General features: G+C 55.2%; 1 protein-coding gene across 4 annotated transcripts in view; it reads right to left on the reverse strand.

Moving 5' to 3' along the window:
• The window catches only part of ABCG4 (ATP binding cassette subfamily G member 4), a 13,957-nt gene that overhangs the window by 2,410 nt on the left and 431 nt on the right, over positions 1-11,116 (reverse strand). The window contains exons 1-13 of one of the 4 annotated variants that reach the window (XM_077776907.1): positions 10,948-10,977; positions 10,388-10,637; positions 6,287-6,404; positions 6,038-6,170; positions 5,854-5,904; positions 5,507-5,652; positions 4,211-4,334; positions 3,968-4,082; positions 3,656-3,798; positions 2,114-2,212; positions 1,723-1,891; positions 1,531-1,631; positions 26-184 (exon numbers count right to left, since the gene is read on the reverse strand). In XM_077776907.1, coding sequence (XP_077633033.1) covers positions 26-184; positions 1,531-1,631; positions 1,723-1,891; positions 2,114-2,212; positions 3,656-3,798; positions 3,968-4,082; positions 4,211-4,334; positions 5,507-5,652; positions 5,854-5,904; positions 6,038-6,170; positions 6,287-6,404; positions 10,388-10,625 — 1,596 coding nt within the window. In that variant the 5' untranslated portion in view covers positions 10,626-10,637; positions 10,948-10,977. Of the gene's footprint in view, positions 1-25; positions 185-1,530; positions 1,632-1,722; positions 1,892-2,113; positions 2,213-3,655; positions 3,799-3,967; positions 4,083-4,210; positions 4,335-5,506; positions 5,653-5,853; positions 5,905-6,037; positions 6,171-6,286; positions 6,405-7,150; positions 7,206-10,387; positions 10,653-10,947; positions 10,978-11,116 lie in introns of those variants that run through there. The other 3 variants (XM_077776917.1, XM_077776911.1, XM_077776897.1) reach the window with 3 other exon arrangements.

Genomic DNA, 11,116 nt, shown 5'->3' on the forward strand with positions numbered 1-11,116 from the left:
TCCAAGTGTAGGGAAGCCCTCCCACCTGTAGGGAATTGGAGGCGGCTCCAATCAGCAGCCCCAGAGACTGGGCCACCAAGGCGGTGGCGGTGGCCAGGGCTGAGAAGAGCAGGAAGCGGCTGGTTTCAGCTGGCTGGCCCGTCATCCAGTACATGATGCCGCAGTACACCACCGGGCACACCACCTGCGGGGGGTGGGGGCACAGGCCCGGGCAGTGGGCCGCGAGCCGGGGGCATGGGGGCCAAGGGCCTCCCTTCCACCTGGGCGGGAGCCCCTAGAACAGCTCTTCTCCCAGCAACCACGCTTAGTCCTGGCCCCGTGCTCTGTCTGTGCTGTCCTCCCTCCCACCCCACCAAGGCTGACACAGGACCCTTCCTTCCCGGCTCTAGGAACCTGTTATCATTCTCTAGTGTCACCATTTCCCTTAGACCCACTCTGACCAGTTCAGGCACAGTGACTTCTCCATATCTGAGCTCCGAAAGAAAGCGGACCAGCTTATTCTTTGTATTAATTAATGAATTCTCCATCGGGAGCACACTTGGTCCCCCTCTGAGGGATCAGCTCCTGGAGGGCGGAGTCGAAGCCCTGCAGCGAGTACAATATGGCAGCCTGCTCCCAGTGCCCAATCACGAGGCCACCAGAGGAGGCCGGGATCCAGCTGTGCTCTCCCCACGAAGCCATGCACCCTGGCGCAGGGCAGCATCCGCTGAGGAAGGGCCATCTTCTTCCAATCTGCACAAAGCTGCCCTGGGGATTATGGGTGGCCCTGGAGCTTGCAACAGAGTGGTAGTGGCAAAAAAACAACCCAAACTGGCTAACATTTATGGGGCACTTTAACACTGTTCTTTTTTTTTTTGTTTTAAATGTATTTTAATGTTTATTTTTGAGACAGAGTGTGTGAGCAGGGGAGGGGCAGAGAGAGAGGGAGACACAGAAGCAGAAGCAGGCTCCAGGCTCTGAGCTGTCAGCACAGAGTCCGACACGGGGCTCGAACCCTCGAATTGTGAGATCATGACCCAAGCTGAAGTCGGACATCTAACCGACTGAGCCACCCAGGCGCCCCTGCCAAGCACTATACTAAGTACTTCACATGTATTAACTCATTTAATCCTCACAAACAATCCTGAGGTAGATACTCTCGTCACCCCACTTTGTAGACGGGGATGGGAAAGCAGAGAGGGACGGGGGCTGGCTCAACGTCCCACAGCTACCAAGTAGCAGTAAGGCTCCAGGGCCTCCACCAGCCCCCACTGCCATGGATAAGATTTACAGAGTCATTCACGGGATTATTCTTCTTCTCTTTGTTTGTCATCGGTTGTTCCCACAAGAACGTAAGTCCCACAAGGTCAAGATTACATCTGTCTCATTCATTGCCGAGTCCCAGTGCCTGGCACAGAGCCTGGTGCACAGTAGGTACTCTCTGCCTCTTTGCTAAGTGAGAAGGAGAAGAAAGGCTGGCAGGAGACAGGGTTGAGGGAGGCAAGCGAGCAAGCGTGGAAGGAGCCAGATAGGAGAGAGGCAGAGGCTTACCTGAAAGGGCACATCGGCCATGGTCTTGGCCAGGTAATATGCTTTGAGGCTGTACCAGTAGTTGAGATGCTCCCTCATGAAGACCGCCATCTCTAACGGGACTAAGGACACAGGCAGATTAGGCACAGCTGTCTGATACCCTGACCCTGACCCCCTGTGCCCCCAGCCCCCACCCAGCGCAGCTCAGCTCACAGGTGAGCACAGTTGGCATAAGGGCAGCAAACATGAGGAACAGCATGGAGAAGAAGAGGCAGCCGGTGTTGTTGAAGACCTTGCTGGCATCGTTACCGATGTGCAGGTAAAGGAGACCAATGAGCACGCCGATTACCACGTGGGACACAAACCGCAGGTGGGTCAGGACCTGAGTGAGGAGAGGGGATGGGCCACAGGCCAGGGATGGGCAGCCACACTGGGTAGGAGCTCAGAGCCACCCTCACGGACACACAGACCCCCAGGTGCGCTGGGAGACTGCTGGGTTGGTGGGGGGGCGGGGGGGGGAACATTCCCATCCCAGCTGCTGAGATCCTATGCCCCCAAAAGCCAGGCCTCTACCAGCCTCTTCTCCCCCAACTTGATGCCTCACCGTGTCCCTGAGGATGGACAAGAAGGTCCTCTTGAAGAGGATGCAGAACTGTGTGAGGGTGCTGGTGGCAAAGGTGTGGCTTTCAATGGGATCCACTTCCTGGGGAGAGGACATTGGATCAGGTGAGGCTGTCCCACCCACCCACTGCGCATCCAGCTCAGTGATGGGACAGCCTCTGAGTCCTTCCCCAGGCCAGGGGTTCTCCAGGTGTCCTGATGGGAAATTCTCCACCATGGAGGTGCGTGCCTGGAAGCTGGCCTCAGGGTCATGAACTGGAGCGAGATTCCGAGAGAGAGAGAGAGAGAGAGAGAGAGAGAGAGAGAGATACAAGGAGCAAGTAAAAACTTGGGAGGCAGGAGAGAGCGAGGAAGTCAAGGACACCTGTGGGGGCTAATAGTAGACCGGTCACCCCTCTTCCTGCCTGTACTCCATCAGGAAACATTTACCCCCAGGGCATAATACCTTTAGGCCACCAGTGTGACAATCATATTTAGCAATGATAATCATGATGGGCAACAACAGTAACTAACCCTTCTGGTTTTTGAGGCCAGCATCCATCTTATCAGTTCAGATGAAAGAATTAACTAGAGGTCATACGGCCTTCCAGGCACAGCTGGACCAACCAAGGGATTGTAGGGGTGCAACCCCACTAGCTCACAAGTGGTGAATCAGCACCGCCCTAAAGATATAAGCACCAGAGGGACCGAATGAAATCTCCAGTACAAAGAACAAAGATTTTTCAGATTCCACATCTCTTGACATGGGAAAGACCTTCATTTGCTCCAGACAAAACAGCACCAAGAGCACCTGTGACCTTATGAGTCTCCAGCCAACGCCATCTACCTTCTCAAGAGACCCCTGCCCCAAATTTTGGCCTTAAAAACCCTCACTGGCAAGCCACTGGGGACTTTGGGACTTTTGAGCATTAGCCCGTTCTCCCGGGTGGGCCTTCGCCAATAACTCGCCTATCTTCCTTCACCACAGAAGCTTGGTGTCCGTTTTTACTGACTTGCTGCACAAACTCTCCTTTGGCTCAGTTTCGTTTTCAAAGGGTTAAAATGCTACCTCATTTAAGGAGGGGACATTAAGGAGGGGAACAGGCGCTGAGCGAACACCAGCTGTACCAGCTACAGTGCAGAGAGATTTATGCAATGATCTAGTTAGTCCCTCCAATAACCCTGGAGGTTAAGCGTCATCACCCCCAGGCTGCAGATGACACTAAGCCACGTTTTGGCCATGAGGCAAGCGACAGCATCGGTTTTGCTTACCAGGTGGCACTGTGCCGGCACCGGGGACGACACACAGATGCTTAGTAAGAGTTTGCTGAACAAATAAATGAACGAGAACACCAAAGCTCAGAGCTTGAGCAACGTGCCCAAGGTCACACAGCTGTTAATAGCAGGTCTACTCCAAGTTCTGGGTTCCTCCTAGTACCCAATGGTTGGGATGCCTCTGGGGAAAGCCTCTTTGGCAGGGCCGTCGTCCATTGTCCCATCTCCCCTCCCCCACTTTTCCTTCTCTGCCTTCTCCACCCCTACTCACCTGAGGGCAAGGGGGGCAAGGGGTGGGGACCTCGTTCTTCTCTGGGCTGCTCTTCTTCTCGGCCATGGTACAGAGCCCATTCTGCACAGCCCTGAAGAGCATGGGGTTGAGGTCTCCGTACTCTCCAGAGGCCACTTCGATGACTAGGAGGCACAGAGGGGAGCGCTTAGCTAAGATCTGTCCTTGGTTCCCAAGGGCAAGCCAGCCCCTCCATGGGTGTGTGGGGAAGGCGAGTGACAGTGAGGCCCCTGCCCCAAGGAGGCCCGGGTGCAGGACCTGATCCCCCAGGTCTGGCCCAGCGTCATCACTCACTGAAATCAGCCGGGTTGTGGTAAGTGGGGCAGTGCAAGCCAAGCCCCTTCAGGTAGGGGATCAGGTTGGTGACCACGCCCTTGAAGATGCACTGACCCTGGCTCAGGATGTAGAGCTGAGGCAGAAAGAGAAGGGTGAGGAAAACACAGCCAGTGGACCGGCCAGGCTCCACTGGCACCTCTACTAATGCCCTTCCCTCTCCCCGCTGCAGGCCAGTCACCTGTGAGGCCCAGAGATGCTCACCTTGTCAAACATCTCAAAGAGCTTGGCACTGGGCTGGTGGATGGTGCAGATGATGGTCCGGCCCCCCTGGGCCAGGGACTTCATGAGGGACACCACTTGGAAACAGGAGGCGCTGTCCAGACCACTGTCCAGAGAAAGGCCACCAGGGGGTGGGGTGAGGTGGGCAGAGCCAAGAGAAGGGAGTGTTTCGGGTGGGGCAGCTGCTATGAAGGGGATGGAGCTGGCGGGAAGGGAGTCACTCTGGCCATCCCCGTAGCCTGTACATACTAGATGATTCAGGCATTTGGAGTTACCAAGAAGCCAGGAGCACCATTCAGTTCAACAAGCAAACTTATCGAGCAAGCACCTGTTGAATGCCAGGCACTGGGATTACAGTGATGGATAACTAAGACATAGATCTGGTCCGGAGGGAGGGAGAGGTGCACAGATCACTTGAGATAATGTGGAACATGTCCTAGAAACATGCGGTGACAGAGAGGGGGAAGATTCAGATCTGCCATACAGGGCTTGGAGGGTAGTCAGAGAAGTTTCCCGAGTGCATGTGGAAGAAGAAGGAACTAAGCCAGTGAAGGTGGAAGGGCAGGTGTGGAGCCGAAGGGCATTCCAAGCAGAAGACACAGCATGTGCAAAGCTTAGAGGCAGGAAACACATGTCTGGCCCAGGGAATTATAAGCAATTCAGTGTTATTAGAGCATAAAATACAAGACAGCATGAGGCAAGATGTGAGGCTGGAGAAGCAGGTTCAGACCAGGACCTTGGAAGTCCTCTGATTTTACTCGGAGGGCAAATGGGAATCGTTGTGTGTGTTTTCAAGCAGGGGAGTGAGTATTGCCAGACTTGTCTTTTAGAAAGCTGTCTCTGGCTGCGCTTTGGAGGAAGGACTGGCTGGGAGAGACTGAAGGCAAAGAGCTAGGAGTCTGTTGCAGAAAAACGGGCAAGAGCTGCTGATGTCCTGAACTGAAGCAGGAGCACCAGGGATGGGGGCGGGGCAGATCTGAGAGATGGAGAAAGATGGAGAAAGCAGGTAGAATCAGCAGGATTTGGTGACTGACTGGCTGTGGGGAAGAGAAGGAGAGGGAGGCATCAGTCAAGGAGGGCGTGGGGTTTCTGCCTGCGTGAAGGATGGGGCTGCTCCAGCAACGGGATTGGCAGGGACAGGGACGGATGAGGGGTAAGCCCTTATCATGGCCCCAAGAGGCTGCAAACACGGACTCTGGTCTCCAGCAGTGGAGCAGATGCCCGGGCTCAGGGCTGAGAGGAGGGGGCATCCTGGTGGGGGAGGAGGGAGAGACCTACCTGGTGGGTTCGTCAAAGAACATGACCGGCGGGTTGTTGACGAGCTCCAGGGCGATGGCCAGGCGCTTCCTCTGCCCACCGGAGAGCAGGGCTGTCCTCGTGTGCGAGCAGGACATCAGGCCCAGTGCTGTCAGGATCTCTGTCACCTGGCCCAGCCCCCACCCCCGTCCCAGGTCAGCTTCAAGTTCTCCGCTCCTCCCCACCCCCACACCACCCCAATTTAAAGAAGTCCACTTAAGTCCTTAAGTCCACTGTCCCAGCCTTGGCCCCCCAACTCGGGGCTCTAGGACCCAGAAGCACACACAGGGCAGCTGTCCTGTTCGCACCCCTTTCTCTTCCCCACTCACCAGTTCCTTCTTCACCTCCTGCTTCTCACTCAGCTTCAGGTTGGCAGAGACCTGAGGCCCAGAGAGTAGGCAGGTCAAGATATGTATGGGAGGAGGGCCCTGCCTTGACCCCTTGAGGATGGGGGCAGTGGACAGACGCGTGGGGAGGGGGGTTGGGAGGAGGCAGCGGCCATCCGGCCCTCACCATCATGGCTTCCCCCACCGTGAGGTGTGGCAGCAGCATGTCATCCTGCATGATGTAACAGGACATCTTGCGGAAGGTCCTCAGGTCCCGCGGCCGCCCGTTGACCAAGATCTGCCCCTTCATTCCAGACTCCCTGCAGGAACATTGGTCGTGGATGGGGGTCAAGGGCACCTCAGAACACTTTCTGGGCTCTCCCGGGGATCCTCCTTCCTGGCCCCTTCCCCCCTTCCTCCCCAGCCTCGTCCTCACCTGTACCCGGCCAGTATGTTCATGAATGTGGACTTGCCAGCCCCCGAGGGGCCCATGATGCCAATCAGCTCCCGGCGGCAGAATTTACCCGACAGGCACTTGAGGAGGGTCTTATAACCTGCAGTGAGGGAGGGAGGAACTTCAGATCAGGGTGTCAGTGAACAGAGGAACCCCAAACTCTTAGCAGCAGCCATGGCTATGATAGAAAGAGGCAGTCTCTACTCAGGGTAAATGGATTAGGATGGAGAAACAACCCCATATTCACACCCCTAGAAATGGCCACTACTAATGTCAGAGTACCAGAGGTGACCATCCTCTTCGGTAGGCTATGAAAAACCTCCACACCCTCATGGGGGGGGTGGTTTGTGGAGAGCCGGGTCAAGTTTATAGACGACCCTGCTCCCCTTCTACAAACACAGCAGTCACCCTCACTGCCTCCAGGAAGATTTTCCCAATGATCAGCCCGAGTGAGGGGGTCGAATGTCCTTGGTGTTCCCATGGTGCTTTGCACATGCCAGCATGTGACACGCCTGTCTCTCACCCCCGTCCCCCAACCTCTTAGTCTGTGAGCTGCTTGGGGGCAGAGTCTGTGTCTTGTTCATCTTTGTAACCTCAGCAGACTGTCTGGCATGTACTAGGTGCTCAGTCAGTGGTTCAGGAGCGTGTGTTCTCAGAGCTTTTGCTTCATTCTGGAAAAAGCCTTCTTCTTTGTGCTCCGTTGGCCCCCTAGGCTTGTCTCTGCAGCCCCTAATATGCCCCAGTAACATCTCGTCATTCATTCACTCATTGGGAGGCAGCATAGGCATTAAGAGTACCGATTTGGAGTCAGGTGGATCTAGGTTCAAATACTGGCTCCACACTTACCAGCTGTGTGACCTCAGGCAAGTTGCTTAACCTCTCTGAGCTCCAGGTCCCTCATCTGTAAAATGAGGATGATAGTACCTATCTCATAGGGTTGTTGTAAAGAGTCAATGAGATAATATATGTAAAGCTTATGACACAGTGCTTGGCACATAGAGTACACTTAAAAAGTGACATTTTATTATTAATTCTAGTTGACAAACGTTTATTGATATCGACTACATTCCAAGCTCTGTACCAGACACTGGACAGAAAATGAAGAAGACACATTTCCTGCATTCAAGAAACTCATAGTCTAGTTAAAAATGGTGGGAAACGTCTGTGGATCTGAGGAAAGATAAAATAAGGGTTATAATAGAAGCACAAATAATGCACAATGAGAATGCAGCAAACAGAACTGATGAGGGTGGAGGGGCAAGGGAAAAATCAAGAACGGCTTCCTGGAAGAAGTGGCAATTGAGCAAAGTCTTGAAGGATGATCAGCACTCAAAACTGGAGAGGAAAGCCAGAGGCTCTCCAATCCTTGGAAGGAGGAGCTCTGCCATATGAGAGCACATATGGAGCACAATCCAGGAAGCAGAGGTCAGAGACTATGGGGAGCCGCCCAGGGAAACAAGGTAGAGAGGAAGGAGGAAGCCCATGAGACCCCCCCTGCCTCCTCTGCCTGCAGACCTGCCTCAGTGAGGCAGAAACACTGATCCCCTACAGGCGATTTTGTTCATTACCACCCTCCCCCGACCCTCTCCACAATACCTCCTCAGCAGAGACAGTAAAGGGGTGTGACCTTTCCCTCTCCCTCCACACCACCCAGCTGTCCCTCTGGACGCATCCATTCAGAAGGAGGCTCAGTGGCTGTCCACTCTGGGGTCCTGATCACACCACCTGCCTGGATAGTGCTTTACAGTTTATAAACTCATTACTCCAGTTGTTTCTATAGCAACAGGGATGAGCCAACCAGGGCCCAGGGACATCCAGTGACTCACCCAAGGTCACATAGCAAGTTCTTCACTGGGAGAGGGCAAGTCATAGGTTCTGTCCCTCTGCCTCAGTCATTATGACCATCAGTCAGAAAGACGTGTGGTTGTGTACGCCAGCAAAACGCCTTTCAGAACACCCACAGGAAGTGATTTCTTTTGCAGGGGAGGAAGCTGGCAATGATGAACCTTCCTCTCATTTAATCACAGCCAAGCACTGGATTGAGCACTGATGCCTAATACAAATATCATCTTACACTTGCTTTTTCCAAAGCCGTTTCACAGATAATGCCTCAGCTGAACCTGTGCAATGACAGTTCTCACCGCCCCTGTTTACAGATGAGGAGAGTGAGGCCAAGAGAGGGTAAGCAGATGGCCCAAGGTCATCATCCAGCAGACAGGTGGCTAGGAACCCAGTCTTTGAACCCCCGCTCTTCCACAGCTGCTCATCATGGGAGAGGCCTGCCAGGCCTTGACAGAAAGACACACCAGAGTTCTAGGCCTGCCTCAGTCGGTAACTCTTGCAATTCTGTCAAGTCCCGTCAAAATCAGGACGGTAACATCTCCTCCCAAGGCATAACAGGGTCATTGTGAATGTTAAGTGAAGTATTTAATAATAACTAATAGGAAAGGGCTTTTGAAAACAAGAAACATCGTATACAATTAGGGGATTTGGGTAGCACCTCCTTACCTGGGAAAGGCAGAGCCTGCCCTCTCTCCACATCCCTTGCTCTTTCCCCCCTCTGCCCACTTCTAATTGCTTTCTGTCCTCCAGACAAGGGGAGAGGGACTCCAGAGAAAAGATAAGTCAAAGAGAGGAGGACAGAAGACAAAGAAAAGGGCAAGGGACAGAGGAGACAGCAAAATGGACAGTGGAGAGCAGCGGGCTGGCAAAGGCCAAAGGACCTGGTCAGAAGTGCCAATTTATGAATGGTGTGTTGAAGTAACCAGTCCATCTAACCACATTTCTTTCTTACCCACACATCTTTTTTTTTTTAATGTTTTATTTATTTCTAGCAGAGAGAGAAAGAGAGACAGCGTGAGCAGGGGAGGGTCAGAGAGAGAGGGAGTCACGGACTGAAACAGGCTCCAGGCTCTGAGCTGGCAGTCAGCACAGAGCCCGACGCGGGGCTCGAACCCACGAACCGCGAGATCATGACCTGAGCGAAAGTCGGACGCTTAACCGACTGAGCCACCCAGGCGCCCCTCTTACCCACACATCTTGAAACCGAGGAAACGAGAGGGCTAAGGACATAATGGCTACCTCCTCGTTTTGCCCAGAGCTGGTCTCAGGGCAGAGAGTCTACCCAGGGACAGGGCACCGGGCAGGGGCCCCAGAGGCCTCAGTTGCCATTGGCCCAGACCCTGTGACCTTTTGGTTGCTCATGGGAGTGAGGGTGGGGCATGCAGAGACAGCTCATGCTCGGTCCTGCTCGGAAGCACCCCAAACCTATTCTTAAATCTCAGAGAACAATGTCCCAGCCCCACCCCTCACTCACACCCAGCTCTGGGTGGGGGTGGGGGTGGGGAAACCCTCGGCTTCTCTATTCCCAGCTCAAGCCACCGAGGATGGGGGGAAGCAAGGGATCCTGGGGATGGCCAGGGTTCCAAGGCACTCAGAGCCCCAGCCCTACCCCTCCTGTGCTGATGAGAGAAAAGAGGAGCGGATGGGAACGGTGTGCCAGGGAAGTTAAGAGAGAGGAAAAAACAATACACTGAGAGCTGGAAAACCTGGCTTCTGGTTTTGGTTTTGCCATGTGCTAGCTGTGTGGCACTGGACAAGTTACTCAACTTCCCTGGACCTCAGTTTCCTTATTAGTGACGTGAGGATGTCATCTATCTTGCTAAAGCTTCACCCTCCCTGCCTTGGAGGACTTCAGCAAGAATGGAGTAAGAGGACAGGAATGAGAACATCTTTTAGGATTAGCGGCGTTCTGTGGGCGCAGGGATATTGTTAACCACTGGGGAGAACCCAAGCCTCAGACCAGCCCTCAAAGGCAGGAATTCTACCTAAAAATGAAGACAAACGCTCCTCAAGAGTCACTGAAACCCCAGGGGTTATAAAGTCAACTTAGAGGAAGACAGCTTCAGTAGCCACTGGGACCTAGTGTCCCATACGGTGCTCACAGGTGCGAGGGGGGCACAGACCTGCCACCTCCACTGTGTGCAGGGCCCGTTGGTGCAGAACGGGGGACACCCAGACCTCCTGCTGTCCAGGAGGCAATTCCTGGGGGCTCCACAGCTCCCCACCAGACCGCTCCCTTACCCCGTTTGCGCCAGCAGGGCCCCTCCCGCACGGAATAGGACAGCTCCACGAACTCGATGTCCACCGCTGAGCGCTTGGGGAGGTGGGAGAAGCGCTGGGCTTCGGTGATGTGGTTCTCCACCTTCTTCAGGTGCGTGGTCAGCATCGGGGGCTCCGCCCCGTCCTCCAGCGCCACGGCCATGGCCACGGCCCCGGGTCCTAGTCCACAGCCCACGGCCTCCAGCGCCTTCTCCGCCATCACGCCGCCGGCCTGCAGGGAGAGGGCCTGCTCGGTTCGCGGGAGACCCCCAAGCCTTGGCTCAAACCTCCCTCGCCTTCTAATGCTCCCCCACCCCCACTCCCCGCCTCCTTCTCAGGGCAGATCTGCTACTGAGAGCACCCCACTTCCCACCGCCGGAGCATCTGCCCTCTCCTGGCCCCCCAACCCCACTCCCGGCGCAGCAACGCTCGGTTCCGACCTCTCCTCGCTCCGGGCAGCCCCAGCTCCGGCCTGGCCCCAGCCCAACCCCTACAAGCCCTCACCCGCTCCCCCCTCCCCGCGGCGGCTCTAATCTCCTTACCCCGCAGGCCAGCAGCCCCTGGGGACTGGAGGGTTGGGGAGCGCGGAGGAGGGAAGGGGCGGCCCGCGGATGCTGCCCGCTAGCGGGTCAGGGTAGCCGGCTGCTCGCAGGGCGGACGGGCGGAAGGCGGAGGAAGAGGAGGCTCCGGGCCTCGCGCAGCATCCCCCTC

Source organism: Crocuta crocuta, unplaced genomic scaffold, assembly GCF_008692635.1.
Source record: "Crocuta crocuta isolate KB4526 unplaced genomic scaffold, BGI_CrCroc_1.0 scaffold271, whole genome shotgun sequence".
In the NCBI taxonomy this organism is placed as follows: Eukaryota; Metazoa; Chordata; class Mammalia; order Carnivora; family Hyaenidae; genus Crocuta; species Crocuta crocuta.